Source organism: Oryctolagus cuniculus, chromosome 18 (genome assembly GCF_964237555.1).
Source record: "Oryctolagus cuniculus chromosome 18, mOryCun1.1, whole genome shotgun sequence".
Lineage (NCBI taxonomy): Eukaryota > Metazoa > Chordata > Mammalia > Lagomorpha > Leporidae > Oryctolagus > Oryctolagus cuniculus.
In genome coordinates this window covers 63,899,553-63,916,307 of record NC_091449.1, presented here as the reverse complement: position 1 = coordinate 63,916,307, position 16,755 = coordinate 63,899,553, and the positions used below count along the sequence as shown (strand labels likewise).

Sequence of the window (16,755 nt, the reverse complement as noted above, 5' to 3'; positions counted from 1 at the left end):
CATGGCTAGTCCCTCTCCCACTACAAAGCAAGGGCAGGCGGCTCACTGACGGCGTTTACTGCTGCATCCCCGGGACGTAGGAGATGCTCAAATATTTGCAATGAGGTCCAGATGCCCATGGCAGTCAGTCCATCTAGCCTGGAATTTTCCACCAGAACGGAGACTCCCCCAGGAAGAAGCTGCTGTGGCCACTGGCCCCAGCACGTCACAGGGCACCGGCCACTTTGCAGGTCCAAGCTGACCTCCTGAGGATCTTGCCCACCGCAAAGCGTGCCCCAACCCTCCTCAGAACGGAGTAAGGAGAGTCCAAGAAGAAGAAAACGCAACGTATGTGAGCGACTCTTACCTGTTCCTTCTGGTTTGATCCACGGAGTATATCTGCTTCCTGAGCCAGCTGGGGAGAGATTAGAGACACGAGAGAGAGACAAAGAGAGGGAGTGAGACAGCCGTCTGCAAGTCTAGGTGAGCTCTGGGCGTGAGGACGAGGGCAACTAGAACAGAAAGGATGCGCCTCCAACTCTGCAAGGCTGAGTCCGGGCGGCAGAAGTGCCCCATCTGAGCCAAGAGGGCTTTCTTTAAACTGACAAATCACTCTGGTGACAGTGGCCCATTGCAAAAGGCTGGTATGAAAAGACAGTGCACAGTGGGGCCTTTGGGCTACTGGGGGAAGAATCCCTGGTAGCTCAATTCCACCCCAGAGGCCTGTGATCCTCAAGGGACAGTCCCCAGAGCACCGTCCTCACCCACGAGGGTGTGACAGCTGGGGACCCTCCTGGCACCAAGGAAATCCTTTAGGAGAACGGCTTCTCCCGCACCCCCGACACACACCCCAGTGGACAGCTCCAGTTCTCATGCAGGGCTGGCCCCAACACACCAACGTGAAAACCAGCACAGAGGGCCACCTACTGGGAAACCCCACTGGGCACCCAACTGCATCCAGGACACTCAGTGAGCCTCCAAGAGGCAATGTCCCATTTCTCTGCCCTTCAGCCCGTGCTGGCCATGGAGAGAAGAAATGAGTAGGTGAGCGGAGACAGAGAGAAACAGGCCAGCACCACGTACCTCTCGATGATGGTGGGTGTGGACGCACTCATCACTTCCTGGTGTAAGATTTTCAAGCCCGAGAGCCACTTGATGGCATCCTCTTTGGAGTCAGCTGCAGCAAGGCACGGGGACAGAAGTGCTGTGTTAATTCCCGTCAAAACCTCAGCTTAGAGACCCAAGGCCCGGGCAGGCTGGGACATGGCAGAAGCCAGGGCCCATCTCTAGTTTTGCAGGAGGGCACCCAAGAAAGCAGCTCCCTCACTCTTACCTGGTTCACATCTGAGACAAGGCCACACACCCGTGACGCGCTTGCTCCTGCAGTGGTCACGAGCAGGCTAGTTCCCATGCCCAAGCAAACTTGACACATGGGGAAACCAAGTCTGAACCGGGTTCAGTGATACATCCAAGGCCACCAGCCTCCAAGGGGCCAACACGAACTGGATGTTTGTGACCCCTCAGAATTCAAATGGTGTTACCCTCATCCCCAACATGATGGCGTTCATGTGGGGGGCCTGTGGAGGGTGACTGGGTTCAGACAAGACCATGAGAGAGAGAAGAACAGAAAGCAAGACCACGGCCCACGGCCCCCTGGCTATCCAGGCACACACGGAGGAAGGGCCTGCGAGCCCACAGCACGGGGGCAGCTGCCTGCAAGCCACAGGAGAGAGCCTCCCCTGACCCAGCTAGGGGGAGCGCCTTAACCCCACCCTGGGCTTCCAGAACTATCAGAAAACACCCGCCGTGTTTCAGCCACCCAGTCTGACAGCCAAAGCAGACTCAGACCAGGGCAGACCCAGGATTTCACCCCAGCCTCCACGGCCCTCGCCTGAGCGCACCCTGAGTCTGTGGACCAAAAAGCTGAGGAATTCAAGCCCAGGCACTGGGCCAGGCCCGGGCAGGGGATCTCAGCCAGGCTCCTGTGGCAGAAGGGTCTTTGCAGACCCCAGTGCCTGCCTGGGTCTCATCCCAAAGGAGTGAAATCAGAAGACAGAGGTGGGGAGCCGGGCACAGGGGGAAGTTCCACATCCCCGGGTGTGCTGCCGGCATCCTGTGCCGCTGTCAAGCCAGGACCACACACCTGGGGGCTCCAAGTAACACAGGTTTCGCCCTTCAGTGCTAGAGGATGGACAGTTCCAAGGGGTTCCTTCTGGGATCCCTGGGCGAAGATCCGGCCCCTCGCTTTTCCCAGCTTTGAGAGGCCACCCACGCTCCGTGGCTCCTGTCCCCATGTCACCCTGACCACTGTTTCTGTCATGACAGCTCCATGTCTGAGGCCGACTCAGCCGTGTGCCCCTTACAGGGCCCCTTGTGATGACACTGCGGCCACCCCATCTCGAGATCCTTAACATAACCACACCTGCCAAGCCTTGTCATCTGTGTCAGATGACAGCGGCCAAGTTCAAGGCTGCAGGATCAGGACATGAACATCTCAGAAGGGTGCGACTCAGCCTCCCACAGGCTCAGAGCTTCAGCTTTTGGTTTTGTTTTAGCAAAGAGTTGTAGCTCTTGGTCCTAGGCCTGAGGGCATCTGAGCCCTGAGCAGCGTCAGCATCTCTCCTGTTTCCAATGAGGCTGGGGTGAGCGCTGGGAAGCAGACGGCTCTAGTGGCCATGGGGAAAGCAGGGACAAGCGGTGGTTAAGAGCCAGGCATCTGGGGACAGATCACAGCCGGGGATGATCACAGCTCACGGCCCATGCACCACCGCACACCCCGGGCCTCACGTCCTCACAGTACAACAGAGGCAGCTGTGCACAGGCGTGGTCGAGCTGTGACCCTCTCCTCGGCACCAGGGACCTTGCCAATCTGAGCCAAGGAGGTTCCCAAAGCTCGCAGGAAAGTGCAGTTGGAAGACGCTGTGACTTCTCAGGCATAGTCACGGCATGCCCAGTGCATTGCTTTTACTCGTCCCACGCGGAGGGGGAGAAAACCCAGGCTCAGAGGGGCTCAGGGCCGGTGCCAGAGCTGGGGTCAGGGCAGATCCTGGTCTGGACCCTCTCCGCCACCTGAGGGAGCCCAGAATGGGCCAGACACCAAAGCTGGCATCCTGGGCTCCCAGGGTCTTCCTTCCAGGAGCAGGCGCCCCGGCTCAGCCTTCAGTGAGGCCGAGGGCACGGGGTCCCGAATGCTCACGGGTGTGAGGCCCAGGTCTCCTGCTCCACCTCTCCTGCCCTCCACATACCATGAGCAGGACATCCGCTCGGCACTTCCCACACCCAGCTCCCCATGTCCCCCTCTAGGGCCTGCACTGCCCTCTCTCTCCCCCTCCCAACTCCTACTGAAGCCTCAACACCCAGTTCAAAGGTCACCTCTGCACCAAGAACGAACGAGGCACCCCGAACTCACAGAGCGCACGCTGCACCCACTACACAGGAACGGCAGCTCTCACCGCAGGGCACTGTGGCTGCCCGTCCACACGTGGACAGTGAGCCTCCTCAGAGTAGCAATGGGGTCTCACCCATCGCCCCTTTTTTTTTTTTTTTAAAGATCTATGTGTTTATTTGAAAGACAGAGTTAGAGAGAGAAGGAGAGGCAGAGACAGAAAGAGATCTTCCATGTGCTGGTTCATGCCCCGCATGACCACAGCAGCTGGGGCTGGGCCAGGCTGAAGCCAGGAGCTCCATCTTGGTTGCCCACATGGGTGGCAGCGGCCCAGTTACGGGGACCACATTCTGCTGCTTCCCCAGGTGCATCAGCAGGGAGCTGGATCAGAAGTGGAGCAGCTGGGACGTGAACCTGGCACTCATCTGGGATGCTGGCATCGCAGGCTGCAGCTTACCCTGCTGCACCCAGTGCTGGCCCTTAGCCATCCTTCTAAGCCTGCTGAGGTCCAGCGCAATCTAGCTAGGGACCCACGCTCCCAAGACGCTTGTGAAGAGTAAATTCAGACGAGGAAGTCCTATATGACTCCATTAAATGTCTGTCTCACAACTCTCAGTGCCCTCACTTCCCTGGTCCGCTTCCAACAGTACTTATTCTCTCTCATCAGTCGTGATTATCGGTTCGATTCCAAGTCTACAAATTCTAGGACTGGACCTGAAAGGAAGCACAGCTTCTGCCTCTGGGCAAAGCACCTGAACTTCCTCACAGCGCCATTCCCGCCTCCTGCCTCCCGCTCAGTGATACATTCACAGGGATGGCCAGAAACTTCACCCACAGACACGCAGGTCTGTGTTTGTGCCCACACGCACACATATGCAGGTGCACGCACACAAACGCAGGTGCATGCAAGTGTGCGTGCAATGCCAGATCTCGGGACAGGTCCTGCAGATCAGTGTCAGGTTTGCACTGCGGCCTGTGCTGATAGAAGGCAGCTCTCATTTTTCACCTGACAGAGCCTGGCCCCCACTGGTTAAAACTTTAACCTTTAACGCAGCGCTCAGCCTGAGCCAGGGAGATGCTGAACACACTCCTCATTTCCCAGTGAGAAAGGCAGCATCCTTCTCTGTGTGCCATAGCTGAGCAGCCTGCAGCTCAGAGAGGTTAAGCATCCTGCCCAAAAACGCACAGCCAAAGGGGCAAAGCTGGGATTCACATTCTTGGTGCCCCAAACCCACACGAGCAGGCAGGCAGCTGTGAGCATCTGAGGACTGGAGAGCACCCTAGCAGGGAACCGAGGTGTGGCGTGGGAGACAAGCCCAGGAGCAGGCACCCACCTGCCAAGCTGAGTGTGCTGAGAACGAACTGGGTGCCGTACAGGAGGGTGAAGCAGCAGTCTTCTTTCTGGCGCACTGCTTTCGCACGCTCGAAATCCTTGGAGTTCTTTCCCGGACGGATTTCCTTTATGTCCATGATATCCACTGAAAGGCAACCACAGGAGCCGATGAGAAGCTGGATCTCCCCCGGGCATACGGCCACACACCCGCTGCCCACACGCATCCCCCAAAGACACCAGACGCCATCTCTGCACCTGAGTCTCCACTCAAGCTCAGGACCAACTCCTAGAGGCCGACAGAAGGCCAAGGGCCTGCCCGGATGTTCCCCACTGGCCCCAAGCCCTGCAGGATGACGGGTGTGGGACTGATCCAGGGACCAGCACGTGGCCCGGGCTGCACCACTAGCATCCTCTTGGGACCAATGTGGCCAGGGCACCTGGTGACATCTCCCCCACTGCTGCTGCCCAGCTGGGACTAACAGACACCATCCTGCTGCCCCACTGAAGTCCCTGGGTCCAGTGGGGCTCGAAGACCGTTCCACCTCTGGACGGCGCTGCTCACACTAAACCACTAACTTCTCTTTTCCACTTAGGTGAGTGTGAGATCGAGTTCTGGTCCCTTGTCCTCCAAGCGCTGGCTCAACCATTTCAGTACACTGGCCAGAGAAGCGAGGCCCAGAGGCCCTAAGAGTGGGGCAGAAAGTCCCAGCTGCAACCTGGAACTGCAGCAGTGGACAGCCGAGTCCAGACAGGTGAGGGAGCGTTTGATCAGAATCGTCCACATTCATCATGTGCAACGTGTTCTAAAATCTGTGTACGCCGTGAGAAGGCTCAGCTGAGCCGCTGAGCACACCCATGGTCTCAAATTCTCATTTTTTATTTTATTTCCAGCAGACACTGAGAATCTACTCCAGGTGATTTCAAAAACACAATGCGCTGCTCTCAGCCAGTCAGCAAACATGCTGGTGCTCTGCAATCCAATGGAAACAGCCGGAAGGGCTCGCCACCATTCCCACACCAGGAGCCGGCGGGAAGGGCAGAGAACTAGAACTAAGGAAAGGCAGATGGAAGGAACTGGAAGCTCTCAGCGTCTCAACCACAGCCCCAGCTCCGCAGACCACAGTTCTGGGGACAGCTCAGGGAGCGATGGGAGAAGCCGTGAGTAAGCAGAGTACGGGCTACGTCCCACCTGCGCGTGGTCACAGGTGCCGAGCTCTCTATGGCTGATACCGTTAGAAAGCAGAACCCGCACCCAAATAAAGACAAAATTTGTTTACAAGATTTTAGTTATTTATTTGAGAGGCAGAGTTACAGACAGATAGAGGGAGAGACAGACACAATGTTTTCCATCTGCTGTTTCACTCCCCAAATGGCTACAACAGTTGGAACTGGGCCAATCCGAAGCCAGGAGCCAGGAGCTTCTTCTGGGTCTCCCACATGGGTCCAGGGCCCCAGTCACTCAGGCCATCTGCTGCTGCTTTCCCAGGCCACAGTAGAGAGCTGGATCTGACGAGGAGCAGCCGGGACTAGAACTGGTGCCTGTATAGGATACCGGTTCCACAGGCAGAGTCTTGGCTCACTATACCACAGCACCGGCCCAAGACAAATATTTTTTAAAAGATTTATTTATTTATTTAAAAGGCTGAATTGCAGATAGAGAGAAATGGAGTGACAGAGGCAGAGACAGAGATCTTTCATCTGCTGGTTCAATCCCCAAATGGCCACAATGGCCAGAGCTGGGCCAGTCTGAAGCCAGGAGCCAGGAGCTTCTTCCAGGTCTCCCATGTGGGTGCAGGGGCCCAAGCACTTGGGCCATCTTCTACTGCTTTCTCAGGCCCATTAGCAGGGAGATGAATAGGAAGTGGAGCAGCCAGGACTCGAACCAGCACCCACATGGGATGCCGGCATCATAGACGGCAGCTTTATCCGCTACACCACAACGCTGGCCCCAAGCAACACCAATGAACACACACAGAAGTGAGTGTGTGTGCAAAGTGGTGAAGTCTATCATTTATCTCACAGCATCCCTGCAGCACCTGTGTCCTGGCTGTGCAAACCACAGCTCTAAACGGCGTCACCCAGGGAAGCCAGAGAAATGGCCCAAGGAGCTCTGCTCTCTCTGTAGCATCGGCTTGCGCCAAAACTATTTCCAGACAAGAGGTTTTCAGAATCACTCAGCAACTGCGGTGGCCCCGTCCCGGGGTACAAGGTATCTCTAAACTTTGGTGGGGTGAGAGGTGGGGCTGGGAGGATGCCCCCAATCTCCACCCAACCCACAAACCAGAGGACTTCTTTCTCCTCTCTCATCCTTGTTCCTTAAACACAAACAAAATCCAGATCCATCTGGCACGCTGAACTTCCTAACTTTCCAGAAGGAAATTGACACTGTCGATTTACCTGTGTTAGCAATTCCCCAGGGACCATCAAGGCACTCGGGTGCCTGGGCACCATCAGCCATACCCAGCCGACTGCCAGCCACGAGGCTAGAGACTTTAAAGCAACATTCTTGTTCTTTCTTTAAACATTTATATATTGTTTTCATTTTCATCTACTTGAGAGACAAAGACAATCAAGTGTGATGATTCTTTCCCAGTGAAAAGTCTCCAGAAGGTAATCATCCTTGTAGCACAATTATAATAAATGATAAATCTTGCATAAATTACAATAAAAATGCAGCATGCATACACAACTAAAGAAATTTCCAGACAGTGCAACACTGTCTTCCAGCAAAGTCTCATCAGTTTTACTCTGCATCCGTCCGCGGCTACTGGATTCCGTGGTCCACCACAATCCAGCACACAGCGGGAAGCCAGCCCACGGTCATCCTTGTGAACACACACACGCACCGGCTCCACTGCTCGGCACCGAACATTCCCGTGATGCCCCACTCCTGTCAGGACTCTGCTGACCTCTGCCAGCCCTACTGTGTGCCCTTGCCCGCATTACCCAGAGATGCCAGCCCCTCTCACGGGCTCCAGTGGGTCCCGCTCACTCCTACCAGCCACAGGACCACTCTCGTCCAGGTCAGCTGCAGACTCCCAGTATCAGCTCAGTCACCAGCACACTCAGAAAACCTCCCAGTTCCTACTTCTACAAGACCAAGCGCCTGTTCTCAACACTCTTACCAGTGACAAGCAGTTATCCACAGACTCACCACTCTTTTCCCAGACCGTCAGCTCCAGGCAGGCAGGGACTACACACACTTCCCCTCCCTAAACAGAGTGGCTAAGGCACAACAGGGCCCAATCAACAGGTGCCGGGAGAGGAAGGAGACAGAGAGATAGGGGCACAGACGGGCTGACCTGGAGACGGGACAGAGAGGAAGCAGACGGGAGCCCAAGGCAGGTCGAGACACACAGATGGGACAGGAGACAGCCAAGATACAAACAGTGCCAGAGAGAGGCAGAGACAGAGACCGGGCGGAAAGAAAGCACGAGCCACGGCAGCAACGCTGGCAGCCTGGGCATCCACGCCCCTTCCACTGCCCGGCAACAAGCGCCCTCTGGAGCCGGTCCTGCCCAGGAAAGGAGACCAGGCGTCAGCCACCGCGTCCAGGACCACCGCGTCCAGCACCGGCCGCCTTCCCGTGCCTCCCACCTCTCCCTCCCTCTTCTCCCTGGGGAAGAACTGGCGTGCCCCTCGTGTCTGTCAAGAGCCTCTTTCCCCACTGAGCTGTGGAGGATGAGCTGAAACTCGCGTGGGTCCCTTTCTAGTCTCTTTGTCCCATTCCACCGAGCGAATCGTCTGTTCTGCCGCCATCACCCTGTCCTGATCATCGCTGCCTTACAGTAAGTTTAGAGCTCAGGCACTGTCCCTCCTCCAACGTGTTCTGCAGCACTGGCTTTGCTGCTTGAACTCTTTCGCCTCTCCAGAAAGACGTGCGGGTAACTGCTGAGGGCTGAGACGCGGCGCAGAGGTCTCGCTGTGTCAGAGTTCCTGGGTTTCAGTCCTGGTTCTTCTTGTGATTCTCGCTTCGCACTAAAGCCCACCCTGTGAAGCAGCAGGTGCTAAGTCAGGTATCTGGGTCCCTGCCACCTTGCTGGGAGGCCCAGAGTGGGCGCCAAGCTCCTGACCCAGCCTCAGCTGTTGTACACATTTGGGGAGTGAACTAGCCAACAAAAGGTCAGTCTCTGTCTCTGTCTCTCAAAGAGTTGAAAATAAACTCTAAAAACTTTTAAAGAACAAGCTGGAGGGCGGGCATTATGGAATAGCAGGTAAAGCCACCACCTACAATGCCGGCATCCCGTATGGGCACCCGATCAAGTCTGGGCTGCTCCGCTTCCGATCCAGCTCTCTGCTAATGCACTTTGGAATGCAGTGGAGGATGACCCAGGTGCTTAGGCCCCTGCACCCACGTGGGAGACCCAGAAGACACTCCAGGCTCCTGGCCTCAGACTGGTGCAGCTCTGGCTGTTGCAGCCATTTGGGGAGTGAACCAGCAGATGGAAGCTCATTATGTCTCTCCCCTTCTCTCTCTCTAACTCCGCCTTTCAAGTAATAATTTTTTTTTTAAAGAATAAGGTAAATTTTTGCCAAGAGACACAGAACAACTCGCTGGGGTTTTCCGATGTGATTTTTAATCAGAAAACTGTATTTGTTGTTCACCTGTTTCCTGGCATACAACTCATAAACCCCTCGAACCCTCCCCTGCCACAACACATAAACACACACACACAACGTCAGATGCACTCAGTGCAGAGAAGACAGGGAGGGAAAACCACCTTGGTTTTTCCTTCCTCAGAGGTAAAGCATTTTCATGTTGCTTTGAGTGAACGAGAACAGGGAAAACGGTTTGGCCTGCTCCTGCCTCTCTCTTCGACTTCGACTCGCGTTGTGGTGAATCTCAGACCTGGACGAGCTTTTCCTACCCTGGAACTTGGACTGTCTGTCCATCCATCATCCGTTCACAGGTTAGCCAAGCCAGGCAGTCTGCTGGATGTGCAGACACGGGTCTCATCCTTGAGAATAAAATGAGGACTGCAGTCACAGAGTGGAGCGCTGACTGCGCGCTGGGCACACTGCTGACACTTTGCACAGCACGGAGCTGTAGGCTAGTTCCCTGGAGGGAGACCCTGAGGCAGGGACCCTTGCCCAGGTGTCTTCTGCGAGGAGCACAGGGGCAGGAAGGGGCGAGAGGAGAAGCTACACAAGGTCTCAGCTGGAGGAGCAGGCAAAGGGGCTCTGGAGCATCACTGACCCCAGGGAAGTGGGTCCTCACGGAGACTGGGAGGCTGACCTCTTCCCCAACCTGTCAGCGAGGCCCTGGCTGCTGCGTGCTGCGAGGGCTCCCTCCCGGTGACCACAGCAGCCAACAGCCCGGCAGCTGGGAGACAGGTGCACAGGCCTGGTATCAGGAAATGGGTGGGGCACAGCAGCATCCTCTGTGCTGGCTTGCTCTTCCTCATTACCACAGGGCAGGGCTGAAAACTGCCCTTCTGGAACAAACGAGGGAGCCGAGACACGGAGAAGAAAAGATGGTGGCCAAGGCCACCAGCCAGCAGGGGGGAGAGCCAGGACGGGGACCTTGACTCACTGCCAAGCAGGTGACTCTAGGAAGCAAGAGAAGAACCTGTGCCCCGTTCCCTCCTTCACCTACTACAGGCACACACACACACACACACACACAGCTGCCTCTGGCCCACGGATCTCATTTACATGGCCTTCCTTCTCCACCTCCTCCATCGCCACACCCACCGCACGAAGCTCTGCGCTGGCACTCAGCACCAACGGTGGGGACGGGCTGATCCATTTACCTGTGCACCTGCTCCCTCTTCCTCTAAGACCTGGGAGCACAGGACTCATGCCTGCCTCACTCACAAGCTCTGGAGTCAGAGATACCACCTCCCTCCCTCCCTCCCCCTCCATACACACACACACACACACACACACACACACACAGACTTCAAAAAATTCATGGAAAATGAGTTTTATCTTTTAATTTCATTTTCCACAAACTCTTCCTTAAACGTTCAGCTTCTTTTAAATTTTTTTGAAATTATCATTTTATTTGACATTCACAGAGGAAGAGAGATCTTCCATCTTATGGGTCACGCCCCTAACTCGTGCAACAGTTGGGGCTGGGCCAGGCTGAAGCCAGAAGTCCAGACTTTTTTTTTTTTTTTTTTTTTTTGACAAGCAGAGTTAGACAGTGAGAGAGAGAGACAGAGAGAAAGGTATTCCTTTTCTGTTGGTTCACCCCCCCAAATGGCCGCTACGGCCAGCGCTGCGCCGATCCGAAGCCAGGAGCCAGGTGCTTCCTCCTGGTCTCCCATGCAGGTGCAGGGCCCAAGCACTTGGGCCACCCTCCACTGCCTTCCTGGGGCACAGCAGAGAGCTGGACTAGAAGAGGAGCAACCGGGACAGAATCTGGCACCCTAACCGGGACTAGAACCCAGGGTGCTGGCACCGCAGGCGGAGGATTAGCCAAGTGAGCCGAAGTGCCGGCCAGAAGTCCAGAATTTAATCTGGATCTCCCACATGGATGACAGGGGGTCCAAGCACCTGAGCCATCGCCTACTGCCTCCCAGGTTACACATTAGCAGGAAGCTGGAGTCAGGAGTGGAGACAGGACTAGAAGAATCCAAGTACTTATGGGATGTGGGCATCCCAAGTGGCATCTTAACCAAACACCCACTGTGGCACAAAGTTTGTGAATTATCCTTATATAGAAAATGGGTTTATTAGGTTACGGTCATGTACCATGAAATTCATCCATTTGAAATGTACAATGAGCCTGTTTTTAAGATTTTATTGATTTATTTGAGAGGCAGGGTCACAGAGAAAGGGCGGGGCAGAGGAAGGTCTTCCAGCCACTGGATTACTCTCCAAATGGCTGCAATGGCCGAAGCCGCACCAATGCAAATCCAGGAGCCAGCACATACGTGAGTAGTCCTAGCTCCATTTTTCCCTCTCCGGATCATGACAACAAGCCTACAAGTAATGGCTTCCAGAGCTAGATAATTTAGAAATTAAAGTGAGGAGACCTCTACATGGAGAAGTAAAGTGTGTGTTTAATACAGCACGGTATTCCTTAGGTACATTAGAGGCTACTTTAAACCATGTGGGTCGGGGCCAGTGCTGTGGTGCAGTGGGTTAACGCCCAGGCCTAAAGCACCGGTATCCCATATAGGTGCTGGTTCGATACCTGGCTGCTCCACTTCTGATCCAGCCCCCTGCTGTGGCCTGGGAAAGCAGTGGAAGATGGTCCAGGTCTTTTAGCCCCCTGCATCCACGTGGGAGACCTGGAGGAAGCTCCTGGCTCCTGGCTTTGGATCAGTGCAGCTCTGCCATTGCAGGAAATCGGAGGATGAACCATCGGATGGAGGACCTCTCTCTGCCTCTCCTCTCTCTGTGTAACTCTTTCAAATAAAAATAAATAGTTTTTAAAAAAACCATGTGAGTCACACTCCAACATGGCTACATTTCCATGTTGGTAGCAGTGCCGACAACACTGGACAGCTTTAACGATATTTGAAAGCCATGTTCGTGTGCTTAAACTAGGTATCAGAACTTCAGGAAATCTTGATATGATCCCCGTTCTGGACATTTCATGTCCACAGACTCACACACAGTGTGGCCTTTTATGTCTGGCTTCTTTCCCTTGGGACAATGCTTTGGCCTCGTCCGGATGTAGCTCGGGTCAGCGCTTCACTCCTCTCTGGATGACTCGCAGTCCCTGTATGGACACGCCGCCTCTGATCCATCCAGCACTCAGTGATGGACGTCGGGCTGTCTCCACCCACTACTGCCATGAACATCCTCATACAGGTATGTACGTGAATGCCTGTTTTTGATCAACTTGGGTCCGTCCTAGGAGGGAGACCAGTTTTTTTTGTTTTGTTTTGTTTTTGTTTGTTTGTTTGTTTTTTGTTTTTGACAGGCAGAGTGGATAGTGAGAGAGAGAGACAGAGAAAAAGGTCTTCCTTTTTGTTTTGCCATTGGTTCACCCTCCAATGGCCGCCATGGCTGGCACGCTGCGGCCGGCGCACCACGCTGATCCAAAGCCAGGAGCCAGGTGCTTCTCCTGGTCTCCCATGGGATGCAGGGCCCAAGGACTTGGGCCATCCTCCACTGCCTTCCCTATTGAGCCGTGGCGCCAGCCAGGAGACCAGTTCTATCCTCACCACATGGATGCAGGGTTGACAACGGCCCACATAGGGTCCCCCATGCCATGAGACCATCTTGCCATCCAGGCCAGGAATGGCACCCAGCCTGCACCTCCTAGGATGAAAAGGTAGAAGTGGAGCCACCCCCCACCCCTGCCAAACCGTTCAGAGCCATTACAAGGAGTCTTAAAAATGGAAAATGTATATTATGCAAAAAAAAACTATGCAAGGATCTCACATTTTTTGGCACTGAAACATAATTCCATTTTCCATGAACTTTCCTGAGTGTCCTCCTATTGGCACTTCCCAGGCCTGTGGGTGAGGGCCAGAGGCACAGGGGTCTGCCCAGCGCCCAGAACCACCTCCCCCCAAAACACACACAACCCGACGACCAGAAGCCCTGGGCGGCAGGAAGGAAATCGCTCACCAGCCACAGTGGTTTAGTTCAGGCATCTTTGTGGACATGTCCAGCACCTGATCGTGCATCAGGCAGGCTCCCCAGCTCCGAGCTGACCCCACCACCCACAGCGGGCAGAGCTGTGCGGAGCAGGTAAGGCCACTGTGCTCCAGCAGGTTCATCCAAACCCTCGTTCTGTCTTGAGGTTAAGATCCAAGTGTTGGCCGGCGCCGTGGCTCAACAGGCTAATCCTCCGCCTTGCGGCGCTGGCACACCGGATTCTAGTCCTGGTTGGGGCGCCAGATTCTGTCCCGGTTGCCCCTCTTCCAGGCCAGCTCTCTGCTGTGGCCAGGGAGTGCAGTGGAGGATGGCCCAGGTCCTTGGGCCCTGCACCCCATGGGAGACCAGGATAGGCACCTGGCTCCTGCCTTCAGATCAGCGTGGTGTGCGGGCCGCAGCGCGCCAGCTGCGGCGGCCATTGGAGGGTGAACCAACGGCAAAAGGAAGACCTTTCTCTCTGTCTCTCTCTCTCTCTCACTGTCCACTCTGCCTGTCAAAAAAAAAAAAAAAAAAAAAAAAAAAAAAAAGATCTGAGTGCTGAGGTTGCAAGCTCAGTGCCAGGGGCCCCACATCGGGAGCAGCGGTGTGGCCAGTGAGTCTGTGAGCAGCCTGTGCACCCAGCTCGCCCACCGACAGCAGGTGGCTCTGGGCACCAACCTCACTTCTCTGGGCGTCAGTTTCCCTGTGTGAACATCCAGGGCCATGACAGTACTTAGCTCAAGGTGCTCATGTGAGGATTACATGGGGGGAGGGGGCAGGTTGAAAGAGTACACAACAATGTTGAGTCACAAAGATGTAGAAACATCTATGCATTTGTGAAGTCTTGTTTTAAGTCATTAACACAGCCTAACAACGCTGGATACATAAAAGGCATAAAAAACAGCACAGGGTCTCAATTTGTTCTTTGTGAAAACCGAGGCAGCGATCCTTACAAACTAACACGGGAAGAATTCTGTAGTCGCACACGCAAACAGGAGACCGGATGGATGTATCTCTGTCTGTGTCCACCCATACGCGCACACAAGTACACGAGGATGCTTCCAAAAGTGCATGGAAAATGGAATTTTGGGGCAAAAAAAAATTTGGAAATCCACAGGTTTTTTTCAAAATATGCATTTTCCATGAACTTTCTGAAGGCCTTTTCTAAGTGTGCATATATACTACACGCGTGTATTGCTACTCCAATTCTCACTGTGGCACATCCACTATCACTTACAAACATTTTTGACCCAAGACGCACCTCCAGATCCCGCAGATGCGTGGAAGGGTCCACAGAGCAGGTGCACACCACTCCGTGACGGGACAGGAGCCCGCCCGGCGTCGCCCACGCTGAAAACCATCGAGCCCTGAACCCAGAGCCCCACTCGCCCTCAAATCCTTCCTGAGCCTGGTGTTTGCTCCTGACAGGCAAACAACCACCAGGCTCTGACTTCAGCAAGATGTTTTGCATTTCTACAGATCATTTCATTGTGATTTCCATCACAGCACAAGTGGTCTGAGCAGAGAGGAAACCCTAAGTCAGAACCATTCCTGAACACTGTCCGACGCCACACCCTCAGCAAAGGCAGTCAGTGACGAGCCCACTTGGGCACCCGCCAAGTAGGTGCTTATGGCTACAGGGCATCCATGCAAAGCAGCAGGACAGAGGGCTGCGTGCAGGTTCTCAGCAGTATTAAGTGATGCTGAAGAAATCGGTCGGGGTCGCATCAGTTGGCCATGCATCAGGAATGTCTGTGTAGTGTGATGTAATCAATCCACTGCTCTAACGAAGCTGCTCTCCAACACGTCTTCAGGAACACGTCTGGCATAAGGAAGGATACCCGTGTAATGCATGAGTGCACACGTGTGTGTAAAGGCGTGAGAAAAGATACCAAGAGATCCCCTCCCATGGGCTGACTGCAGGCATCACCAAGGGCAATGGGGAGGGGTGAACGGGGCGGGGTGGGGGCTCTGTCTGTGCTGGCTGGGAGGTGTGCCGAGGGCACGCAGCCATGGGAACGAGCCTGTTCTGGGCAGGCTGTGGCTGGCAGAACTGGGCCGTGCACTCCAGCACAGCTGGGCTCGGGGCAGGGCTTCCTGCTTGGAGAGTGAGACCACAGCCACAGAAGAGGCTCAGACACTGCCCTGCACAGCCCACCGCTTCCCGGCATCACCTCGGCTCCCCCCACGCGCAGCCGCTCTTCCTGCCACCACGGCCCCAAGCAGCGCCCTCTCCATCTATCACCTTCAGACACTTCAAAGGGGGGAAAGGGGGCCTGGCCCCCACACACATCTCGAAACTTCTCTCCCTTCCACCTCACCCACTGACACCTGCACTGGCAGCAGCTGGGACCCCTCTCCAAAGTCCTGTCTCCTTTCTCCTCCCACTCTGGGTCTGCAGCTTCTCTCTAGGCCACTGGAACTACCCATGACCCCAGGAACACAGACGGCCTTTCCCCAGTGCCCGCCCCCAACCACACGCTGCAGCATCTTCAACAAACCTAACAAAAACATCTCCCAGGAGCCCAAGACTTCCAAGGTCAAGGCCGGAAGACAAAAGGTGCGGATACCTTCCAGCACCTGCTTGCCCCTCCTTCCCAACTCCCCATCTCCCCAGCCCACACAGAGCCAGAGACACGATCACAAAGCAGATGGATGTGACCCTGCCCAGGGAGCGAGAGTCTGGGAGGGAGGACAGACGTCCAAACCAGCCCACGGACGTGTGCAAATCTACACTTGCATGAAGGGGAGCAGCCGAGTGCACCACGGACACCAACCACCCAGTGAGGAAAAGAAAGGGCGTCTCGGCTGATTTCCAAAGACTGGAACTAACCAGGGCACGGGAGCAGGGAACCCTGTAGGAAATCCTGGAATCTCAAGGCCTCAGTGCAAATCCCAGCTGTGTTCCCCAGCAGTGTGTGGGGCAGAGGCACGGCACTTGCCCTCTCATCACTCTCCCCCAACCTGCACTACCGAGCCACGAGTGCACGCCCAAGAGAAGAGCACCAAGCGAAAGCCGGCAGCCCCGGCGGGCCTCGGAGGTCAGCTTAGCTGTGAGGACGGTTGTTTGTTCGCACCGCCTCCAACACCGTCCTCACCACGCTGGTTTCACTTTCAGTAAGAAGCCCCGGCCGGGGCTGCTGCTGCTGCTGCCGCCAGCCCAGGACCCTGCTCTGAAACGCTGGGGCTCTGGGCTGTCTCAGAGACAGGCACCTGACCGGGGCTCATCTCCACGACAGACTGCACCGCAGCACTCAGCACTTCTGAAGCACGGAGCAGACCCGGGTTAAGGGCCACCCCTGCTCTCCCGGCTGCTTGACTTGGTGCGGCTTACTTTATTCTGTCTTGGCCTCACTTTCCCATTTGTAAAACGGTGGAATGACAGACACACCATAGGAAGATACACCCAATGGAACTCTGTAAAATATAAACTGCTCAAGGGCTTCAGGTTAAAAATCACTTTAAAGCCTGCAGAAGGGAAGTAAGGTTCCACTAAGCTTCTTTGTTAAAAAATAAT

The 16,755-nt window shown here is 55.1% G+C and overlaps 1 protein-coding gene across 2 annotated transcripts in view; it reads right to left on the bottom strand.

The window, feature by feature from the left end:
- Positions 1–16,755, bottom strand: part of PLCG2 (phospholipase C gamma 2) — a 139,886-nt gene that overhangs the window by 71,816 nt on the left and 51,315 nt on the right. For both annotated transcript variants that reach the window (XM_002711657.5, XM_070062798.1), the window contains exons 3-5: positions 4,699–4,842; positions 1,063–1,156; positions 347–394 (exon numbers count right to left, since the gene is read on the bottom strand). In XM_002711657.5, the coding sequence (XP_002711703.2) occupies positions 347–394; positions 1,063–1,156; positions 4,699–4,842 (286 nt within the window). The remainder of the gene's footprint in view (positions 1–346; positions 395–1,062; positions 1,157–4,698; positions 4,843–16,755) is intronic.